The 25,429-nt window shown below is 42.6% G+C and overlaps 1 protein-coding gene across 1 annotated transcript in view; it reads left to right on the plus strand.

The window, feature by feature from the left end:
- Positions 1–25,429, plus strand: part of trpc6 (transient receptor potential cation channel subfamily C member 6) — a 126,202-nt gene that overhangs the window by 19,584 nt on the left and 81,189 nt on the right. The window contains exon 2 of the mRNA XM_033022362.1: positions 4,327–5,089. Coding sequence (XP_032878253.1) covers positions 4,327–5,089 — 763 coding nt within the window. The remainder of the gene's footprint in view (positions 1–4,326; positions 5,090–25,429) is intronic.

Raw genomic sequence — 25,429 nt, forward strand, 5'->3', positions numbered from 1 at the left:
TCTCATCCATCTACACTAGTCAGAAGAAGTATTCATTATGTTGAAATAATTTTGAGGAACTGGTCACTCATTAATTATCACCATATGAATGGATTAAAGGCTGGAGACAGTTCCCCATGGAATATGCCCTGTCCCACTGTACACGGTAATTCAAGGGCTCTTCTGAGTTTAAAAAAAAGATCAAACTCGTGGTAAGCATGGAGAATGAACGTAGCGGGTACGTCAGAGCTCGTGGACGTCTCTTAGCGGCTCGTAACGCTAACGGCAGGTACTCGGGAAATGCGGTAAGCTCGGGAAGACTCGTGAAGATTTTTCAACATGTTGAAAAATGTCCACGAGAGCCCCGAGTACCGACGAGTGGCCATTACCGTAAATCTCCGAGTTCGAATCAGAGCACTTCTTCAGTGCACTTTAATGAAAGTTTATCGTAATTACTGTAAACAGTACCTGGGAACAAGCTAATTTCTTTGAGGTAGCAGGGTATTTTTTTAGCCAAGGCAATCCACTGGAGGACTTCAGCGGGTCGAGCAGGATCCATGAAGGGAAAGGAACCATATTTTACTCCGAGATCCTGCATCAGGGGGGAGAATGGAGAGGGAAAATAAGGAGGAGAGGGGGAGTGATGAGACAGAGGGAGGGATGGGGACACAGCAGGAATGAAATATGATGTGCAGACGGAGTCAAGTGGATGAGGAGGGGGGATTGCAATGATATACAGAAACAGGTGGATGATAGGTGGAAAAAAGAAAGGCAGATTGTATAGTCAAGAACTGCAGATGCTGTTTTTTACGAAAGATAGACACAATGTTTTGGAATAACTCAGCGGGTCAGGCAGCGGGTCAGGCAGCATCTCTGGAGAAAAAGGGTAGGTGATGTTTCGTATGGGACCCTTCAGACTGAAAGCGGTGGGTGGGGGTGGGGGTGGAGGGGAAGGGTGGGGGATGGGCGGGGGGTGGCGGAAGAACTGGAGACGACAAAAGACCAGGCCAAATCAGGGTCAATATGTTTAGTTTAGTTTAGTTTGATTTAGTTTATCCTAGTCACGTGTTCTCAGGTACAGTGAAAAGTTTTTGTTTGCATGCGATCCAGTGAAAGAAAATAATATGATAGTGCTGTCCACAGTGCACAGATAAAGGATAAAGGGTACAACATTTAGTGCAAAATCATGTAGGATAAAGTCTGTTTAAAGATAGTTGAAAGGTCGCCAATGCGATAGATGGGAGGTCAGGATCACACACGAGGGCCATTCAGTTGCCTGATAACGGCTGGGAAAAAACTATCCCTGAATCAGGAGGTATGCATTTTCAAACCTGTACCTCTTGTCTGTTGCGAGAAGGGAGAAGAAGGAGACACTTGTACTTGATTATGCTGATGGCCTTGCAGAGGCACTGTGAAGTGTAGATGGAGTCAATGGAAGAGAGATTGGTTTGCACGCTGGTCTGGGGTGACGTCCACAATCCTCTGCAATTTCTTGCAGTCTTGGATGGTGCTATTCCCAAACTAGGCAGTGATGCATCCCGATTGAATGCTTTCTACAGCGTATCTGTACAAGTTGGTGAGAATTTCCTAAGCCTTTTAAGGAAGTTGAAGCATTGGTGGGCTCTCTTGGCCATTACTTCAATGTGGCTAGTCCAAGACAAATTGCTGGTGATAGACATTCCTAGGGACTTGAATCTTTCGACCATCTCTACTTCAGTGTCATCAATGTATGTGTACTGTGTGTGTGTGTGTGTGTGTGTGTACTGCTTCATTTCCTGAAGTCAATCACAATCTCCTTTGTCTTGCCGACAGAGAGGGAGAAGTTGTTGTCTTAACACCAAGTTACAAGGTTCTCAATCTCCTTTCTGTACTCTACAGTATACTTCTATACTATTACTTGATATCCAGCCCAATACAGTGGTGTCATCTGCGAACTTGTAAATTGAGTTGTATTTGTGTTTGTAGGTATGTTGCAAAGCCTACCTGAAGCGTCGTTGAAGATCTGCTGCTGAGGGTGTGCGCGATTTTGGCGCCGTTTAGAGGGGGCGGGTTTAAAACGCGATTTTCTCTAAGCTGTTCCAATCGAAAATGTTCAGCCTAGTTAATTATTAACGAAAAATCGCTGGAAGACCCCGTCGCAAAAGCTATTATTAGGTTTAAAGGCCTTGAATAATAGTTATAGTAGTTTAAAAATCAATCTCTAAACCCGCGACCGCCAGCAACCGCAGGGTCTCATAAAGCAAATAGCAGAAGTTAGGTTGTATATTTTTACATTAAAAAGGGCTTCTAAAGATCCCTTTATACTAAGTTTAATATTGCGAGTAGCTCAATTTGGGCCCATTATATCGCGCAGTATTTTTCTCGGCATTTGGGGCACAAATCTACCGCAATGTGAACGTTCTAAACCAGCGCGTTCCACAGGGACCCACTGGAAAGCTGATTTAAAATGGGCATTTATTTACAGCAATTAAACACTAAATTCCTTCCATTTGGCCTATAAATTAATGTAAATGAGATTTAAAAATCATGTTTTATTGTGAATTATTTGTGAATATTATTTGGACATTTAGGCTATTTAAAAATGTTAATCATTTATTAAGAAATGGATAGATGTTTAGATCTAGTAATTGAAGTCTGAAATTAGCTACAATTAGGTAACTAACTAATTATATACTTTAATTTCAGGTCATCTAAGTAAGATTATTTTATATTTGTTTCAGAATGCTTCAATCTATGATAACTGAAAATTTCATTCAGTTCTCTTAATTTTTAAGAAAGTTATGGACTTTTGACTGTTCACGATCACAGCTTTTTTGTTATGTCCATAGAAAATCAATAGGGAACAAGATGCTCATTTCCCAGTATGAAAATGGCCATAACATTTTAAATACTTGAGATATGAAAGTGAATTAGGTGTCAAATTAAACTTATTTTTATGCTTTATCTGATGGGATAAATTACAGACTTGATTTTTAAAATCTCAAAATTTTGTAACATTGCTAGTGTTTGTCTCCAAAGTCGTGGAGTATAGATGGGGGCAGAGAAAGCATCCTTGTGAGGCATCAGTATTGAGAATTATTATGGAAGATGATTTGTCACCTATACTCACTGTTTGTGATCTGTTGGGCAGGAAGTCGAGGATCCAGTTGCCGTGCTGACTCCAAATTCCATGGGTTTGGAGATAAGCTTGGTTGGGAGAAAGGCATTGAAAGCAGAGAGATAGTCGATGAATTTGAGTCGGAAATTGGTGTCTGAAGAAGGGTCTCTATCTGAAACAGCACCCATTCCTTCTCTCCAGACAGGCTGCCTGTCCCGCTGAGTTTCTCCAGCATTTTGTGTCTGTCTGCTGTTCTAGTTTGATGAAGGGTCTCGACCCGAAACGTCACCTATTCCTTTTCTCCAGAGATGCTGCCTGACCTGCTGGAGTTACTCCAGCATTTTGTGTCTATCTTTGCTGTTCAAGCATTTTCTGTTTTCATTTTCAGCTTTCCAGCATCAACTGTTTAAAAAATATATTTTTTTACTTACTATTAATGCCTGCACTTTGGAGAGAAAGGAGTTTGGTGCTGAAATATACCAATTAGGAAATGTTTATTTAATTATAGAACGTGCTGCAGCTACTCAGCAGGCCAGGCAACATCAGTGTAGTGTGAGAAATAGTTCATGCTTCAGGTTGATGAATTTTAAGGCAGAGATAGACAAGTTCTTGATTAGAATGGGTGTCAAGGGTTATGGGGAGAAGGCAGGAAGATGGGATTAGGTGGCAGAGATCAGGCATGATTGAATGGCAGAGTAGCCTCGATGGACCGAATTGCCTAATTCTACTCCTATAACTTGTGAATTTTCATCGGGATTGATTTATAGTTGTTATTTTAGATATGCACTATCTTCAGTTATTTTGCCCTTTAACTACAGAAAAGCAATTGAAGATGCAAGGAAGGTTCAGTCTCAAGACTGAAGAGTGTGTGTATTAAGCAGTGGGGCTACAGATTGCAATGGTGTGGTTTGTATTTTCAGTCTGATTGAGCCTTTTAACCAGCTTGACTTCCAGGAGAAATTGCTAATTTGTATGATCTTGAATAACAGGCATCTGGACAGGTATGTGGAATAGTCAATGTTTGTGGATAAAGAGTGCCCAACATTGTCAAAATGAAATAATACAATACAGTACAGGTAATAATTCAGAACTGGTCATATGAACATTGATAATATGACGACAATTTGACATCTCTTTGGTATTAATAATATTTCAAGGAGAAATATCAATTTATTGTGGAGTTATCATTTGTTAATGTTGAGTGGACATGGAGAGACAACTAATGTTTTTTTTCCTTTGTATTTAAACAGTAATTTCATGGAGGAGCGGCCCAAACATCAGACGCTGCAGAAAGGCAGAAGACAGGCTTTCCGTGGGCCAGCGTACATGTTTAACGACAGGTCCACAAGCCTGACACCTGAAGAGGAAAGGTTTCTAGATGCAGCCGAGTATGGCAATGTCCCTGTAGTCAGAAGGATGCTAGAGGAATCGGAGACACTCAACGTGAATTGTGTTGATTACATGGGTCAGAATGCGTTGCAGTTGGCTGTAGCCAATGAACATTTGGAGGTCATAGAACTCCTGCTGAAAGTCGACAATCTCTCTCGTGTTGGTGATGGTTTATTATTGGCCATCAGTAAGGGATATGTGCGAATAGTAGAGGCCATCTTGAACCATCATTTATTTGCTACTAAACAAATGCTGGCTGTGATCCCAGAGCAAAATCAACCAGAGTACATTGATTTTTACGCCTATGATGAAGACGGTACCAGGTTTTCTCAGGATGTCACTCCTATTATCCTGGCTGCCCACTGCCAAGATTATGAGATAGTTCACATCCTATTGAGGAGGGGGGCCCGGATTAATCGGCCACACGATTATTTTTGCAAATGCAAAGTGTGTACTGAGAACCAGCTGAATGACTCCTTCAGCCACTCTAGGTCTCGAATAAATGCCTACAAGGGCCTGGCAAGTCCTGCCTACCTGTCCCTCTCCAGTGAAGACCCTGTGCTTACGGCTCTGGAGCTCAGCAATGAGCTTGGTGTGCTGGCCAATATCGAGAAGGAATTTAAGGTGAGTGAAAGTTTCATATTTTCTACTATTGACATAAACTCAATAGTGATCGGAAGTCTTAACATCATGATCAATTTTGCAATGTAGAACACACAATGGTACAGCACAAGATTAGGCCCTTTGACCCATGAAGTCTGCGATAACCCACGGTGCCAATTTAAACTACATATATGGTCAATATTCTGCAGGTTACTGCAATGGTTCCTGTGGTGGACATATCCCTTTCAGGCCCAGTTCCTATGAGGACAGTATCACTGGTAAGTGCCTATGCATTTCGGAATTACAGTTGTGTAATGTACAGTGAACCAGGGAAACTATACCATTTCACAGGGAAGCTTGACAAAATGATCATGTTGAACTTTTGAAAAGATCATGAGCACGTCCATTTGCTGTTTTAACCCTCCTGAATAAGAGAGGTACTTGTAGGCCTTTGTGTCTTCCTCACAGCTCACTTTCCCACCTAGTTTTGCGCCATCAGCAAACTTGGATATGTTACATTCTGTCTTTTCATCTGTCATTTATGTGAATTGTCAACAGCTGAACGCACCAGATACCTGTTAGGGGTTATATATTCAAAAAGCTTGATGACATTTGTCAAGTATGATTCGAAACATTCTGATGCTTCTTTCTCATATCATGTTCTAAGTTCCCGGTTATTACATCCTTCCAGCATTTTACCAGGGCAAGGGCAGGGCAAGAGGATTTTATATCAAAGTCACGTGAGTGACTACGTGAAGAGCCCGCCAGTCCGCATGTGCGTCAATACGCAAGACGCAATGCGGCGAGTCGGAGCAGTTCGCAACTGCTCTGGCAGGTAAGTAATTTTACTTACAGCGGGCCGCTGCGACAGCGGTCCCGGAGCAGCTGATGGAGGCGGCCGCTCATGGCGGCTGCCGCCGTTGCAGCTCCGAACGGGAGCACGCGGCCGAATTTGGAGGCCACCGTGGAAGCTCCATAGGAGCTCGGTTTCATTATTGCCTGCCGGCTTTGGGCTCTATACGGGAGCAGGCGGCTGGTTTTTAAGCCACCGTGGAAACTCCATTAGGAGTTGGGGCTGCCGGTGCGGCTAGGGAGCTCACTGCTAAGATTAGCAGCAGATGGTGTTTAAATATAGCCACGGTTAGGTTTCGAATCGCTGCTAAGATAACAGCGGCTGGTGTTAGCCGCGGCCAGGGCAGCGAACGCTAGGTAAGCTCAGCTGCCATAGCGCCTATAAATTTTTAAACATAGAAATGCTGCTGAGGCAGCATATGCTGGAGACCAGCATATAGTGTGTGCTCTATTCGCAGGGACATTTCGATATACTACACATAGTTCTTTAATTGGTCAAAATCTGAAGAACTGATTAAGGTAGTTAAAAATAGAGCTGGCAGTTTTAATAGCGGTTGCTGTTTCGGTCACGTTTGTGACTATCGCAGCAGATAGGACATTTATTATCATACACCATATGGTGTAGTAAATTGTGACTTGCCATTACGACACAGAATGGGGCTCCACTGGAGCGGGCGGCTGTTCGGAGGAACTCCATTGAGGCTCCAGAAAAGAGCTCATGGCTTGGGAAGCCTTTTTTCAGCTGTGTCTATTAGACACCTGTGGAGCAATACCTAGTGCAGGGTTGCGTCATGATAATTTCCGCTCAGTAGGGGGGATTGTTGGAGATCTTTCATAAGAGACCCCAACCATGTGGATATCGACAAAGCAATCGAATCTTTGATCCAAAGGGGCTATGCTTCTGTTTAAATCATATGAACTGTGACAACGCCTGGCAGGGTTGCAGTATTTCTTCCACTCTGTCTAGCGGACTATCGGGAAGAGGTGACTCCGATTATAATGCCGGCTCATCCGAGTCATGTGGGGACCAGAGCTGAAATACTCCATTGAGGCTCCAGAAGGGAGTAAGGACTCGGTCACTAGCAGGTGCAACCTGTCTGGTAAGTATAATGATGATACCGACAGAGCACCGATCCGCACAGCTAGTCCTGGTTCTGATCTGTATTTAAAAGTGATATAGCTCTGTATGAGCCCGGATCTTCTAAATCTTTATCTTTTTTTGGAATAAGCGTAATAGTTGATTCTGTTAGTGTTTCAGGTAGTTTGTTTTCTTTAAAAGCATGGGAGTATAAATTAAATAAATAAGGGGTCGTTATCTCATGAATTATTTTATAAAATTCATTACTAAAACCATCTGCTCCCAGTGTCTTACCATTTTTCAACGATTTTATTGTTTCACCTATTTCTTTGATTGTAATTTGAGCTCCAAGTTCCTCTTGTTCCAAAAGGTCCAGTTTTGGAAGATTACAGTTATCTAAAATTTTTTTATTTTACTATCTTCTATTTTAATTTTAGATGTATATAAGTTTTGGTAAAATTGAGCAAATCTATTATTAATATCTTTAGGTAGTATTAGTAATTCACCTTTCTCTGATTTATTTTACTTTGGAGTCACGTGAGTGACTACGTGAAGAACCCGCTCAGTGCGCAGGCGCGGCATTACGGCAGCAGTGCAACAGCGGCTGCAACGGGACTTAGGCGCTCCCGCTACAGAATGAAACGGACCGTCAGGTGAGTACCCTGAGGTCGGGTTTCTTTTACAGGGGAGCCTTTATCTGCTTGTGTTTTACAGGCAGAGAGAAAAAGGCTCTGGAACAAAACTGTCCCCCGTTCGAGGAGGAACGGTTTCCGTCGGGGAGGGGGGCAGCAACAGGCGGTAGGAGCATTTACCCGGTGTTCCGCTATTCCCCGACACCGTGCCAAGCCCAGCCCGCTAGTACCTGAGCAGCGGGCTGGATGCATAGCCACCCGAAGAGGCATCCGGCAGGTGTTTCCCGATTTCGGACGGGACGTCTCTCCACCCGCACGGGGGGAGAGAGAGCCGCCTGAGCCGCTGGAGCGGCTCTCGGAGCAGGTGCCTGCGAGACGCGCTGCTTGAGGGGCGCTCTCGCTACTACAAGGCACAAAAGCTCTAGAAGAAGGCGGTAGGAACAATTACCGGGCGCTCCGCTATCCCCATCACCGCGCCGAGCCCAGTCCCGCTAGTGCCTGAGCTGCGGGCTGGATGTTTATCCATCTGAAGAGGCATCCGGCCGGTGGCTTCCGACTTGTCGGAGGGGACGTCTCTCCACCCGCAGGGAGAGAGACAGCCGCCTGAGCCGCTGGAGCGGCTCCAGGAGCAGGAGCTCCTGCGAGACACGCTATGTGAGGGGCAGTCTCGCTGGGGGTTCAGGCATACCCTCCACAGTGCCTAGGCACTGCCCATCGCTTCCTCCTTAGTGTGGTTAGCTTTGGGGTGACCAAGGGCTGGGCTGGTCATGAAGAGGGGGTCACTGGCTGAACAACATCGGGAGTATGCTTGAGGTATAGGATCAGGAAGAGCTGCTGGGTGTGGCCGCTATGTGGCTCCACCACTAGCGAGATGGCTTTTCAGTCTCAACTGATGGCCAGCTTACTACCTGTTCTTTCAAAAATCTCCAAGACAGGTAGTCATGAGGCGTTGGATTTCATCACGCTTCCCCTAAATTGCATTTACTCAAAGTGGCCACCATTATTGGAGGGTACATTGAGCATCGCTTTAAAACAGCCAAAATATCAAAAAATGAATTTGATATCCCTGACGTCGGCTATCATTTTCGCATGCTCTTTCAGAGGGTCACGGTAGTATGGCAAAACACCTGACCCACTGTTCGCAGTGCTCCGCAACTTCTCAGGAAGTTACAAAACCTGCCCTCAAAGAACGCCGACCTCACAAAAACTGGACGAAGTGTCCAAAATATCGGCGCAAGAAGGCAGGGTCTGGAATGAGCACCACACGTAAACCAGTCAGCAGTACCTCTAACGCGTCCACCAGGAGGGTCCACCTCATGGTACTGGTGAAAGCTCGGGGCCTGCATGCCAAACCCATAAGCCTTTCAGGCCAAGGCCCAGAGCAGGCCCCATGGAAAATGTGCCACTCCCCAACACCACCACCACGTCAGACAATGTGCAAGACTCGTTGGACCGGCAGGAAACAGAAGAATACCCATAACCATGGAGGTAGGTGGGTCTGGTTCCTACCAACGTATACAAAATAGGGGCTTAATACTAGCAGGGGAGATTACACCTGTTTTAAGAAGCACGGGAGTCTATCACAAGTGATCAGTATATACTCAATGGCTTAGTGGATACAAAATACAATTCATACTAGAAAAATTGCCACCAGTTCAACATTTACCCCAGAGAGTATTTTCCCTCTCCGTTAAAGAAACGAGAGGGACAAGCTGTACTGGTGAGACTAATTACAAAGGGTATCATGGGAAACATGAACCCTTGGAATTCGTATCAAATATTCGTCACTAAACCGAAAAAGATGGTGGATGTCGCATCATCATTGACTTAACTTCACTAAATATGGTTGTTAAGTATATACATTTCAAAATGGAAACGGTTGTTACTGCCAAACAACTAATTTCCAAAGGATACTTCATGGCAAGCATTGATCTTAAAGATGTTTACTATTTTAGTACCATTCACAAGGATCATCGCAGATACCTGAAATTTACCTGGATGGGGCAGCTATGGCAATTTAAAGCGTTACCCAATGGGGAAAATAGGCAAGACCATGGAATTGACTATGTTAGCTGTATCAGCTACCAAACAGTTATTCAAAACCCTGGGATTGTCTTACATCCAGATAAATCTAGGATGAAGCCATCCACAATCATGGACTACTTGGGCTTCACAATTAATTCAGTCTACGTGACTGTAACTTTGCCAAGAGACAAAACAATTGAATTGGCACAATCATGCAACAATTAATGGTCCACGTACTCCCAACTATTCGACAAGTAACAGAGTAATTAGGAATATGGTAGCAGCATTTCCGGCTACACAATTCAGACCTTTGCACTGTCAAAACTTACAGAGCAAAGATACAGGCACCAAAACGACATACAGGTCATTTTGATCGTGTCATAGAAGTCACCCACTGAAGCAATATCATAACTACAGTGGTGGGCAAAAAATGTTTGGCATAATTTTATGGTTTAAAAGCATATGCACAAATATGCATCACTTGCATGTACGGTCACAAATAGATAATACTACGGTGGCAGCCTACGTTAACCATATGGGCGGCATAAAATCGGTATCATGCGACAAGTTGGTCAACACAATTTGGCAATGGTGTGTCGAAAGACATATTTGGCTATCAGTAACTTACCTGCCAGGTAAGCTAAATACAGTGGCAGACACCAGGTCACGTAAATTTAATGACAATGGATGTTAAACCCCAAATAATTTGCAAAGTTATCATGCAATATGGCACGCCAGATATCGATTTATTTGCATCAAGGCTAAATCACCAGATACCTATGTATGTCGCTTGGGAACCAGACCCTGAGGCAGCAGTGGTAGATGCGTTCGCGCTGGATTGGGGAAATTCTTCTTCTATGCATTTCCTCCCTTCTGCCTCATCAGTTGGGGACTACACACAATACAAATGGACTCTGCTTCAGGTATTTTGATAGTACCCGACTGGCCTACACAGCCATGGTTCCCAAAACTCCATGACATGGTTGTTGAAACTCCGATGGTATCCCCAGGAACCCAGAGTTATTTACACCCAGTGTCGGGCACAAGCCACCCGTGCCATGAAAATCAAACTCCTGGGTTGCAGATTCTGCACAAACCACTTCTGGGACTGGGATTATCAGAACAAACCATCGACACCATGTCAGCATCCCTTCGAACATCCACTGAAAAACAGCACTTGTCCAGCATCAAGAAATGGGAGAAGTACTGCTTGGATAAATGGACCACCTACTCAACCGCTACAGTTACCAACGTACTGGAATTCCTGGCGAACCTTCACCACGATGAAGGACTCAGCTACAGAGCCATCAACACGGCTAGAAGAGCCATGCCTGTCTATTTAAAACCAGCTCCAGGACAACAGGCAATGGGGTCCCATCTGCTGGTGGTCAAACTAATAAAGGGTATTTACAACTCTAACCCCTAGACCAAGGTACACCCATACATGGGATGTCAGTGTGGTCCTGACATACCTCAGGGGATGGCCACCAGCCAGACCCCTTAACCTGGGACAATCTATGCTCGAAACACTCAAGTTGATGGCACTTGTATCTGCACAGAGGGTCCAGTCACTACACCTATTGCGACTGGACAACATGATCACAGCTCCAGACCAGATCTGTCGTTATCCAGCGACTGATCAAACAGAGCAGACCAGGAACACCTAATCCAGTCGTGGAATTCCGGGCTTACCCGCCAGAACCACGGTTATGTGCCATGACCCACCTACTATCCTACATAGACACAACCAAAATATTCGAGGGAGATGAAAAGTCTTGTGGGTCAGTCATAAAAACCTTATGGTCGGGTGATGAGCCAAACCATTGCGAGATGGCTCAAGCAGGTGCCAAAAACAGCTGGGATAAACACTAACATGTACAAATTTTATTCCACCAGGGCAGCATCCATGTCGACGGCTAAAAGAATGGACATGCCTATAGACCACATCCTGGCTACAGCAGGATGGTGGGGGGAAAAGACCGTTCAGAAATTTTATAATAAGCCATTGGCAAAACCTGTTTTATTTGCAGTAAAGATTACGGACTGCAAATATTTAATTTAAGCCCAGGGGAGCAATTTAATTCTTTGTTGTTATTGTTTAAAAATACCATTGTGTTTTTCTACAAATAGGTTTATTGGTTGATTACGATAACACTTCCTCCCTCAAGAACTTCGGCAGTGAGTGAAATAAAACTGTTACACGGTTTGAAATCACAGAGCTTTGAAGTCTTCACGTAGTCACTCACGTGACTCCGAAGTAAAATAGTAAGATTAAACGAGAACTTACCAGTTTGAAGTTTGATCTGTATTTTATGAGGAGTTACGATGAGGGATTACGTGCCCTCCGCTCCCACCCTCATTATATGGATCAAACTAATAAATTGATGTCTCCTTATCTTTACTATGTTTACTTCAAATAACTGTGTATATCTGTGATTCCACACCGCTGCTTGGAAGTATGCCGCGCCTGCGCACTGAGCGGGTTCTTCACGTAATCCCTCATCGTAACTCCTCATAAAATACAGATCAAACTTCAAACTGGTAAGTTCTCGTTTAATCTTACTAATTTTGGTTATAGTATTTTCCTTTTCTTGTTTTTTCAATTGGCGAGCTAAAAGCTTATGTGGTTTGTCACCAAACTCAAAATGTTCCTGTTTTGTAATCTGGAATAGTCTTATTACTCTTGCCGATAAAATAGCCGTACCCCTAGGTTAAGAAGTAAATGAGGAGTAGTATGTTTGGCCTATCCACTTCGCCTTAAATCTCATTTGTGTTTGTTGTTTCATGTGTGTTTCCTGCAAAAACATTATGTCGCTTTTCAAAGATTTTAGTTGGGCAAAAAATGTGATTGAGGTTATCATACTGCTCAATAGAATGAAGTAGTTGAAGTCTTCCTCAACACATGATTTATTTTCTCCTCAGTTAGTAGAGTTACCGGTTCATTGGAATCATCTTTGCCATCCTCTCTGGGATAGACAGCTACCAGCAGGAAGCTGGTCTGGCATATAGCTTTTTTATCTGACCTACAGGTTCATGTTATGAATCAACAATGTATTGATAATAATCCGTAGGCTCTCAATACCAGTATTCCTGGTTGAGTGGCGGGTCGAGGAGATTGTGTTGTGCACTCTGGCGACTCTGCCAAGTGGTTTCGGTCAGAGGACTGCGAGGCAATTCCTGATTCAGTCTTGCATTATGCTAAAAATCCACTGAGGAAGAACGTTGAGAATTCGGGCTGACTCTTATAGTCAAGAGTTGACAGGGAACTCGTATTCCCACATCAAAGGGAGACTGTTTTCAGCTCTAGACATAAGGTACTGATTATATGTTATCAGCGAAATGTATGAATAACTAGATAATGCATCTTCCGCGGCAAGAGGAACCAAATATTTTCTCTCCGTATGGTCAATAGAGGAACGGTGGTTCCGAGTGGAATCAGTGACATCTTATTGGAGGATGACTGGTCTGGCCAAGAACAAGAGGGGTATATTTCTTCTTTTCTGTAGTTCCTTCCTAAACACAGGGATATATTTCTGATACTTCTCAAGATTACAGAAACATGGAGCATGCCAAATCAGGTTAGCATTTGGTAAATCTGATCATGTGTTTAGTTACCCAGTTTAAGATGGAAGATTGCTTTTCAGCAGTTTAACTGATTCAGAGAATCGATCTTGGAGATGCATACTTTGCCATATCTATACACATGAGGCACAGATTATCTGGTGTTTGATAACAAAGCCAGTGGTGGAAGCCAATGCTGCCCTACTCAGATCAAAGGGCATTATTACATCCAGTTTAGATATGCAAAATTTGCAGCTGATGAAACTTAGGGGTTATCAGTAGATACCTCTTGCGATATTAAAAATGAGGCAACATCAAATTTAATAGTGCCAATTTTGCCTATTCATTCATGACATGGTAAGGCGGCTGAAGCAACTCCTATTTACTCGGTCACAAGTGATGGCTGGGGCAGCCTGTCTTCTTGGGCAGCTAGCTCTGCAAGATTGTATGGGAAGCTTGTGAACAAAATATGTGAGTTACTATTAAACGGAAGTAACAGAGGTTTGTGTGGCTTTCAGTTTGAGCCTAGAGAAGTGTTTATGTGATAGCACAATTGACACTGTTTGTGCTGCTTTGTCATTCTCTATAGTACCATAAGTGGGACCATAAATGATTGGTTATTCACCTGCTGTTCACTAACGTTATGCAGGGTGTCTTTTTATATGACCATTGTAATAGCCTACACTCATTGTAGTGTGTGATGTATATCAGTAAATTATTATGCTAATATTCTTCTACTGTATTCCTAATGGGAGCAGCATTTTTAAGATGATTATGCTTTCAGCAACTGATCTCAGCACAAATAACACAGTCTTTACTCAATCTCTGGCTTGGTCTCTGGGTTATACCTGACATTAGGGTAGCTTGTTATGGAAATGATCTCATAAGCAAAATGGGCATGATTGAGTACATTTGAAGTTGATAGGATACCCACCAGAGCAGAGATTGGGGGTGTCATTAGGTATACAAGTGCACTGAGCTTGCTAGTACCTATGAGATGAAAAATACTTTCTTTAGTGTTATTCAATAGTCTCAAGATATTGCTGATGGCTCATTAGCAGCCAATAGAATGGATATTTCCCTTTCATCATACAGCAAGAGGCTTACATAGTGCATGTTAATAAATTAAGAAAATTGGTTGAATATGTCTGGATATTTGCAGATAGAATTCTGCACAGTGTTGCATGAGTTATTGTCTAACTCAAAGTCAATTGGGACTATGGTCCGGTTAAGAACAATGGCCATGTATGCAAGTTAGCATCATGGTATTAATAACCCATGTTTTATCTACCATTAATGGTTTATCTGTTTAAGTGTTTCACACACAGATTGGGTCACTGTATGAAACCACAGAGCTTTGAAGTCTTCACGTAGTCACTCACGTGACTTCAATATAAAATAGAAAGATTAAACGAGAACGTACTGTTTGAAGTTTGATCGTTATTTTATGAGAAGTTGTGAGGGAATACGTGCCCTCCACTCTCAACCCTACTCCTCATAAAGATCATTCAGTAGTTCTAAGGTCGTTAATCTTTCTATAGCTTAGGTCAGCAACTATTCTGTGGTTTCATACAGCTGCATTAAAGATCGACGCGCACGCGGACTGGCGGGCTCTTCACGTATTCCCTCACTTCAACTTCTTTTAAAATAAAGATCAAACTTCAAACGGTAAGTTCTCATTTAATCTTTCTATTATTGTTCCCTCTTTTGGCTGAGCTTGTTTTATTTGCATTCTGAGCTGGCGAAGGAGATCCTGGCAAGGATTGGGTGGGGGAGCAATGACAGGGTGCTTTCTTCCAGTAATCTCCTTCTCCGCATTATGTCCAGGTTGCAACACTGAATATTAAATAAAGCTGTAGTTATATATAAAATTCCATGATCATACTTAAGCATATTATCCCTGTAAATTGCAGCCAAAAGAGCTTACCTGTGTACTTGTGTTAACAATGTCTCCCTGGGGATATATACATTAATATAACTTTGATAAAAATTTCAAAAAAAACCTCTCCCTAATTTGCGGAGGTGATACAGAACCTTAGCACATTGATGTAACAATGCAGACCGATGTCTATGTCAGGATATAGAATGTTACTGGTTCTTTAAACTCAAATGTTTGGTAGCAGTCAGTGTGAGTGGAATTTTCAACAGCAGTCCTCCACAGCAATAAATGATATTACTTGTGATAGCAAAATTGTCTTGGTGGTAGAATAGGTGTTTGCAAACTCCAGGTTGTTTTGTTTCACGAACTAGTTTGTCATTGAGTCGTCCAGCAGTTGGTATCCTTGCAGCACTTGTGTCATGGCACTATTTTTACACCCCCCCCCCACCACACCGCCCCCCCCCTACCCCCCACCCCCGCATCATTGTAGGCTCTGTCAAGGTCCTGTAATCTTTTGTCGCATCTCCAGAGTTTGCATAGAAACATAGAAAATAAGTGCAAGAGCAGGCCATTTGGCCCTCCAAGCCAGCACCGCCATTAATTGTGATCATGGCTAATCTTCCACAATCAGTAACCCTTGCCTGCCTTCTCCCCATATCCCTTGATTCTGCTAGCCCCAAGAGCTTTATCTAACTCTCTTTTAAATTCATCTAGTGAATTGGCCTCCACTGCATTCTGTGGCAGAAAATTCCACAACTCTCTGGGTGAAAAGGTTTTTTCTCCTCTCAGTTTTAAATGACCTCCCCTTTATTCTTGGACTATGGCCCTTGGTTCTGGACTCCCCCAACATTGGGAACATTTTTCCTGCATCTAGCTTGTCCAGTCCTTTTATAATTTTATATGTTTTTATAAGATATCCTCTCATCCTTCTAAACTCCAGTGAATACAAGCTCAGTCTTTCCAATCTTTCCTCATATGACAGTCTTGTCATCCCCAGGGAACCTTGTGCACTCCCTCAATAACAAGGATGTCCTTCCTCAAATTAGGAGACCAAAACTGCAAACAATGCTCCAAATGTGGTCTCACCAGGGCCCTGTACAACTGCAGAACGACCTCTTTACTCATATACTCAAATCCTCTCATTATGAAGGCCAACATGCCATTTGCTTTCTTCACTGCCTGCCGTAACTGCATGTTTACTTTCAGTGACTGGTATACAAGGCCACCCAGGTCTCGTTGCACTTCCCTTTTTCCTAATCTGACACCATTGAGAATAGTCTGCCTCCTTGTTCTTGTCGCCAAAGTGGATAGCCTCACATTTATCTACTTTATACTGCATCTGCCATGCATCTGCCCACTCAATCAACATGTCCGTCACCCTGCAACCTCCTAGCATCTTCTTCGCAATTCACACTGCCACCCAGCTTTGTGTCATCTGCAAATTTGCTAGTGTTACTTTTAATTCCATCGTCTAAATCATTAATATATATTGTAAATAGTTGTGGCCCCAGCACCGAGCCTTGCGGCACTCCACTCATCACTGCCTGCCATTCTGACAGGGACCCGTTTATTCCTACTTTTTGTTTCTTGTCTGACAACCAATTTCCCACCCATGTCAATACCCTACCACCAATACCATGTGCTCTAATTTTGCCCAATAATCTCCTATGTGGGACCTTATCAAAGGCTTTCTGAAAGTCCAGGTACACTACATCCACTGGCTCTCCCTTGTCTATTTTACTTGTCACATCCTCAAAAAATTCCAGAAGCTTAGTCAAGCAGGATTTCCCCTTCATAAATCCATGCTGACTTGGAGTAATCCTTTTACTGCTATACAAATGGGCCGTTATTACTTTTTAATAATTGACTCCACCGATATCAGGCTAACTGCTCTATAATTCCCCATTTTCTCTCTCGCTCCTTTCTTGAAAAGTGGAATAACATTAGCTACCCTCCAGTCCACAGGAACTGATCCTGAGTCTATAGAACATTGGAAAATGATCACCAATGCATCCACAATTTCTAGAGCCCCTTCCTTGAGTACCATGGGAGCGGTTCCTTTACCTTGAGTTCCCTTATTAAATCTGGTTCATTGGACAACACTAAATCCAGAAATGTCTTCTCTCTGATAGGCTCCAGTACAAGCTGCTCTAAGTCCATCTCGGAGGCATTCTACAAACTCCCTTTCTTGGAGTCCAGAACCAACCTGATTTTTCCCAGTCTACCTGTATATTGAAATCTCCCATAACCACAGTGGCATTACCTTTCTTACATGCCAATTTTAACTCCAGCTGCTGTTTGGGGGCCTTTAGATAATTAGTGTCTTCTTACCTTTACAATTCCTCAATTCTATCCACAGTGACCCTGCATCGTCAGTCCCTATGTCACCCCTCGCAAGGGACAAAATTTAATCCCTCACCAACAGAGCTACCCCACCTTTTCTGCTCACATGCCTGTCCTTTCTATAGGACATACAACCCTGAATATTCAGGTCCCAGCCCCGATCCTCCTGCAGCCATGTCTCTGTAATCCCCACAATGACATATCTACCAATCTCAAACTGAGCCTCAAGATCATTCACTTTACTGCTTATACTCTGTGCATTCATATATAACACTTTCAATCCATTCTCACCTTTCACATCGATTCCTATTTAACTTGACCATACTCTCCTATCCCTTCGTGAGCTTTCTGCCGTTAATTCTGGTGTCTTTCTTAACTTTTCCTCCAATCTCTTTCCCTTTAACTCCATCCTTGTATTTCCAATTTGCCCCCCCCCCCCCCCACTATTTAGTTTAAACCCACCCATGCAGCATTGACAAACCTGCCTGCAAGAATGCTGGTCCCTTTTGTACAATTCACCCTTACCCCAAACCAGATCCCAGTGGTCTAAGAATCTAAATCCCTGCCCCCTGCACCAGCTCCTCAGCCACACATTCATATCCCCTATCTCCCTGTTTCTGCCCTCACCAGCACAAGTTACTGGAAGTAAACCGGAGACAACCACCCGGAGGCCCTGCTTTTCAGCCTTCTTCACGTCACGCTGCAGAACCTCTTTCCTCTTCTTTTCCTCTTCTTTCCGACGTCATTTGTGCCGACATGCGCAACCACTTCTGCCTGCTCACCTTCACCCTTGAGGATGCCCTGTAATCGGTCCGTGACATCCTGGAACCTGGCACCAGGGAGGCAACACACCATCCTCGAATCCCGCCTATTGCCGCAGAAACCCCTGTCTGTACCTCTCACTTTCGAGTCCTACCACGTGGATTACTACTACGGCTTCGCCTGACGTCTGTCTCTTCGACTTCGCTTCAGTGCCACGTTTTGACTCGCAGACCTGTCCCCCCATCAGAATGGCAGTGTCTTCTGTCCCGACAGCTTCCAAGAACCTGTTTTCAAGAGGTACATCCCCTGGGGTCTCTTGTACACCAAGCTTCCTTCCCTTCCTCATCGTCATCCAACTTCTTTCTTCCGGTATTTTCGGTGTAACGATCCCGCTGTAGGTCCTGTCCAGGAAACTCTCCTTTTCCCGGATGATCCTGAGGTCATCCAGTTGCCTCTCCAGAGCCCCAACACGGTCCTTCAGGAGCTGAACCTGGACACACTTACCTCAGTTGTAGCAGCCAGAGGCACCAGCAGCCAGAGGTCCCTGGCCTCCCACATCCTGCAAGCATCACACTGAATCAGCTTACCCGTCATATCTTCACTGCGTCTCACCCTCTCCATAGTTTCCTCCCTCAGCCTCCTCGCCGAAGACTCACACTTTTCTCACAAGACTCATGAGCCAAAGACTCATACTTTTCTCACAAGGCACTTCCCTCGACAAGCCCGCTCCCCGACAATCCATTGCATTGCTGTGTGGCCATCCTTCCCCTCATTTTTCTCCCCCCTCCCCATCCTAATGAAATGTATACACCAGTGGACTGCTAAACACTTTAAAGTAGGAAGAGGCCCCACCAGCTTTACAGAGAATGAAGCCATCACAATGAGAGTAGATGCAAAGGATCAAGAGGCATAGCCCACAATTATGATAACCATTGTTAATCATTTCTAAACATTTATCCTCATGGTTACCCAGAAATGGCTCAAAATGTGGGCCTTAGTTTTGTACTTGATAAAGGTCAGATCCAGATGGAGTTTTTTATTATTTTTTATTTTTTTAAATAATGTTTATTAGAAGTACAATAATGTAGTACATAAGTACCTAATACATAATGAGATAATACAGTTCATGTACAACTTCTTGTTTCAAATTTAACAGTTGTTCACAATTTATATAAATGATTTGGAGGAGGGAACCAAGTGTAATATATCAAAATTTGCGGACGATACAAAAATGGGAGGAAAAGTAGGGGATGAGGAGGATAGGAAGAGTCTGCAAAAGGATATAGATAAGCTAGGTGAGTGGGCAACAACTTGGCAGATGAAATTTAATACTAATAAATGTGAAGTCATTCACTTTGGGGAAAAAAATGATAGGGCAAGTTATTTTCTAAATGAGGAGGAGCTGCGTTGTAATGCAACGCAAAGGGATCTAGGGGTATTAGTACATGAATCACTAAAAGTTAGTATGCAGGTGCAGCAAGCAATCAGGAAGGCCAATGGAGTTTTGGCCTTTATTGCTAGGGGGATTGAGTATAAAAACACGGAGGTCTTGCTGCAGCTGTACACAGTATTAGTGAGACCACATTTGGAATACTGTGTACAGTTCTGGGGTCCATACTTAAGAAAGGATGTACTAGCCCTGGAGGCAGTGCAGCGAAGGTTTACAAGATTAATTCCTGCAATGAGGGGATTGACATATGAGGAAAGGTTAAGTAGGCTGGAACTCTACTCTTTGGAGTTTAGAAGAATGAGAGGCGATCTCATTGAAACATATAAGATCGTGAGGGGCCTTGATCGGGTGGATGCACCGAGGATGTTCCCAATGATCGGGGAAACTAGAACTAGAGGACATAGTTGCAGAATAAGGGGGGGCTCTTTTAAAACTGAGATGAGGAAGAACTTCTTCACCCAGAGGGTGGTTAATTTATGGAATTCACTGCCCCAGGGAGCAGTGGAAGCAGAAACTTTAAATATATTTAAGACTAAAATAGATGTTTTTTTAGCTGCCAAGGGGATAAGGGGCTACGGGGAGAGGGCAGGGATATGGACCTAGGTATGGTTAGTATAGTAAGACCTGAGTGATCTCCTGGACAAGTGTCGATCGCCTGGATTGGGGTCGGAGAGGAATTTCCCGGATTTTTTTCCCGAATTGGACCTGGGTTTTTATCCGGTTTTTTGCCTCCCCCAGGAGATCACGAGGTTCTTGGGGTGGAGAGGGGTGATAGCGGTATAAAGGGGAGGGTAGTGTCTTGTGTTCTGTGTCTTGTGTCTACTGTTTGTGGGTAAGTGTGTCTGTTTAGTGTTCAGCCATGAGCGAATGGCGGTGCGGGCTCGACGGACCTGGTGGTCTACTCTCGCACCTACTTTCTATGTTTCTATGTTTCTAATAGACCAGAAAATGAGACAAGCCAAGATAGAGAAGAAAAGAATATCATAAGCCGTGATGATAGTGTTAGATCGTGAAAGGCCGATGAAAAGGTAGAAGGGGAAAAAAGAGAAGAGAAAAAAAGAGATAGAGAGAAAGAAAGGAAATAAAATAAAGAGATTGAAAGAGATATACCTATTTAATATCTTTATCCATCCTTCACCCGGTTCTGAAACGTTTAATTTCTAAGGTTATGTTGCACCATATATTTGTAAAAAGTCAATAAAAGAAGACCAAATCATTAAGAATTGTTCTGCTTTGCCTGAAAGGAGGAGTCTCATTCTTCAAGATGTAACATTTCAAACATATTTGTAATCCACATTTTGAGCGTTGGTGTGGCTGCATTTTTCCAAAATTTAAGTATGTTGTTTTGCCGTTATTAAGCCATAGTAGGGAGATATTATTAAGCCAGATGGAGTTTGTGAAATAAAGAAACATCACATTAATATACTTTGTCAATTTGAAATCTACTGACATCAATCACCCCATCCTCAAACTGAACTCCCAATCAACATTACATGTCATGAGAAACAGGATCAGCCACTGAAAGGATGCCCATAACAAGGGATCTGCCTAACTTCATAATTCAAAGACATTTGGACCGGAATATCGATACGATATGGGCAGGAGGGATTAGCATAGATAGGGCACCTTGGTCAACATGAAGTTGTGTTAAAGGGCCCATTTCTGTAATCAAGGGAAGCACTTAGAACATATAGAACAGTGCCCCACAAAGCCTGTGCTGAACATGATGCCAGACAAGCTAATCTCCTCTGTAGAAACAAAATTGGTTATGTACGGAAGGATAGGCACAAAATGCTGGAGTGACTCAGTGGGACAGGCAGCATCTCCTGTGATGCTCCCTGTGGAGAAGGGCTTTGGGTGAGAAAATGAAGCTGCTGAATTAGTTGGGATGATGTTGACTCTCCAGTAGTAGTCGTTGCTGTGTTGGTGTGTGTGGAGCATTGTATAAATCAGGAAATGAGAGCTGAAAGCACCAAAGCTGATAGAGTCACCATACTGGACTTTAATCTTCATGTGAATAGGGCAAATCAGGTTTACAGTAATATTCCACTTTCAAGCTAGTTTTCAAGATCTGGATGTCAAGAAACCAACAAAGAATTTAGGTATTGTTAAAACACGATGTAATTAGTTAATTAATAACCTTGCAGATAAGCCTTCGAGCAAGTATCAAAATAGGACTGGATTTTATACTGAGCCCGACTTTGTTAAGATGAATATAGGGTCCAAAACCTGGAAAAAGTAAACAATTTGGCATGAACGCAAGTTGTTTTGTAAGATGCAATGATAGACTGTATGGCAAATGAAATTCCTCGTATATTGCAAAACATACTTGGCTAATAAAGTATTATTATGATTATGATTATGATAGATACAGTACATAATTTCAAACATTGAAAGGAATACTTGGTATTCAAAATAAATATAAATACTTTTAAGGGCTTAAAATGCACATGGAAGTGATCCAACTATGGTTAACCTGGCAAGTTAGACTCCTTTCTTAAAAACTGGATTTTAACCTTATATGGCGTACTAAACACATGCTGCATGTAGAGCTAATGCTCAATTGAATGACCCAAAGAAAACAACAAAATTGGACAGCCTTGCTAAAACAATCATTGCGTTTTTACACAAACTCTTGCATTAAAGCTTACACTCCCAGCTTCCATTGCCACAGAACTGCTGCCAAGGAGGCTTCCTTGGAAGTGAGAGGATAAAAGTAGAGCAATCATTTCCATCCGATACAAATCATTAATAATGTGCTGTGGCATGGGTGGCCTAAGGTCACTTAAAGGCATGGGCTTTCCTGTCTGGAATACTTTGCAGCATTTTGCATTATGAAGTGGAACATGAAAAGCCATTTTCATCAAAGTAATGCATTGGCATAAATACTGAGGAATGATCAGCCAGAGGCAGATATTACATTGATGAAATGATCCTATGGGAATCTTTGCCAATAAATTGTCGTCAACGTTGGCAGCCTCGCCAACGGTCGGTCTGTCTTTTCGTCTTTTTTGTTCTTTTTAGTGTGTTTTATAAAGTATGTGCTAATGTTCTTTGGTTTTGTTTTATGTGGTGGGGGGGGTGAGGGTCGGGGAAAACTTTTTTCAATCTCCTGCCATACCGGAGATGCGATTGTTTTCCGGACATCTTTTTACCTAACATCATGGAGCTGATGGCCTTGCTCGAGACTGACTTTGAGCCCCACCGTGGGACCGTGGACCTACCATCAGAGCCTGTGATCCCTTGCCTGGGATCGACGCTCCAACCACGGCCTGCGGATTTCACCATCGAGGAGCTCGCAGTCTCGGGTAAAGACTGATGCTGGGAAGCTCCAGTCACAAGAGGTTCGACCAGCCCCGACTCGGGGTCCGATCGCCTGGCGCAAGGGAGCTGAGATCCCCCTGATGCGGGAGCTTGATCGCCCCGAAGTGGAGGGCCTGACCGCCGGCGACAGGTGCCAAGATCGTCCCGTCAACAGTAGGCTCGAGGCCCCCGACCACAGGAGGACAAGGCAAGGCAAGGCAAGGCAACTTTATTTATATAGCACATTTCATACACGAGGCAGACTCAAAGTGCTTCACATAAAAACATGTCATACAATAAAATAAAATGAAATAATAAAATGAAATAAAATTGAAGAATTAAAATAAAATAAAAGCAAAATTAAAAATGCATTATAAAAAGTGCAAAAGTTAAAAGTGCAATGTAGTTAAGATTTAGCTGAAAGTTAAAGTAAACATAAAAGTTTTCAGTCTTATTTTAAAAGTGGTCAAAGTTGAGGCAAGTCTTAAATCTTCAGGAAGTTTATTCCAGACAAAGAAGGGAAGTGATTGAACTTTTTTTTTGTCTTCCATCACAGTGAGGAATGTGGAGGAGTCACTGTGGTGGATGTTTATGTTAAAATATATTTTGTGTGTTTTGTTGCTTTTTATTGGTGTGACTGTATGGCAAATCAAATTCCTCGTATTTTGCAAAACACACTTGGATAATAAAGTATGATTATGAATATGATTATGATGATTATGATTATATGGTTTGATTCTTAGTTTTTGCGATTGGCAAGCAAATGGCACAGATTGCACCTTTAAGCAGCTGTTTCTGATGGTAATCACAGTAACATATGCGATGCATGTGTTTGTGCCAGCAGCTATATGATTAATGCTTGGCAAGTGTGAGTTGTGCTAAGTGAAACACATTCAGAAGTCCCTGGCGAAGCATCCCAATGCACTGAAAAATAATTACCAACTCAATTTAATCTGCAGAAAATTGTTACATTTTATTTGCAAATAATAAAAAAATAGTTCCACTTTCTAGCCAAGTACTTTTTGGATTTCAGCAAAGAATAATCAAGAAATTAATAAACAGAGAGAAACTACCAGTAAAAAAAAAAGGAAACAGAAATATTATTAAAATGTTTAATGTATTTATAATTTAGGCATTAGGATCACCAATACCTGCTTGATGTACTATATATTCAAGAAGGAACTGCAGATGCTGGAAAATCGAAGGTAGACAAAAGTGCTGGAGAAACTCAGCGGGTGAGGCAGCATCTATGGAGCAAAGGAAATAGGCCAAGTTTCTATTTGATTGTGGCACTGATCATATAGCTGCTGGCACAAACACATGCATCACATATGTTACTGTGATTGCCATCAGAACATTGCCTATTTCCTTCGCTCACTAGATGCTGCCACACCCGCTGAGTTTCTCCAGCATTGATGCACTATATGGATGGACCAAAAATTACACCATTTACCCCAGATGTATGCTCATGGATCACGATCAAAATACTTCACTATTTGCTTTGTGTGAGTTGAATAATAAAATGTATAATCCAAAGATTGAATAAACTAGACTTTACAGGATATATGAAATGTTTAAATTAAATCTACTTCTGTAACATTAAAAAAAATGTGACCACAACACATCAGGTCAATCCATCACCAGTCCAAATAACTTCTAATTACATTTTTACTATGATTATATAACTTGTCTGGGGGAAACCAGTTTTACAGATGTAAGGCTGAGCCCTTCAGGAGTGGTACTAAACTATCAAACTCCTGGAATTCTAAAACAGTGCGCAGTTCACAAGAGGACTACACTATTTGCTGCCAAGTTTTGTGGAAGTTGTATCTGACAGTGAGTTGTAGCTATGGTCCCACAATTCATGTTCTATCAAGTTACAGAAACACACTCCATGCGTGGCTGACCCAGAATCAAATCAGTAATGATCAAAAATAATAAGATTAAACGAGAACTTACCAGTTTGAAGTTTGATCTGTATTTTATGAGGAGTTACGTGAAGAAGAGCCCGCTTAGCACGCATGCACGGCATACTTCAAAGCAACGGTGTGGAATCACAGATAGACACAGTTATTGAAATAAACAAAGTAAAGAAAAAGAGAAATCAGTTATCAGTTTGACCCATATTATTGAGGGTGGGAGCGGAGGGCACGTAATCCCTCATCGTAACTCCTCATAAAATACAGATCAAACTTCAAACTGGTAAGTTCTCGTTTAATCTTACTATTTTACTTCGGAGTCACGTGAGTGACTACGTGAAGATTTTAAAGCTCTGTGATTTCAAACCGTGTAACAGTTATTACTTCACTCACTGCCGAAGTCCTTGAGGGAGGAAGTGTGTTATCGTAATCAACCAATGAATCTGTTTGTAGAAAAACACAATGGTATTTTTTAACAATAACAACAAAGAAATTAAATTGCTCCCCTGGGCTTAAATTAAATATTTGCAGTCTGTAAAAATCTTTTTAAAAAAATC

The sequence above is a fragment of the Amblyraja radiata genome, chromosome 6 (genome assembly GCF_010909765.2).
Source record: "Amblyraja radiata isolate CabotCenter1 chromosome 6, sAmbRad1.1.pri, whole genome shotgun sequence".
Lineage (NCBI taxonomy): Eukaryota > Metazoa > Chordata > Chondrichthyes > Rajiformes > Rajidae > Amblyraja > Amblyraja radiata.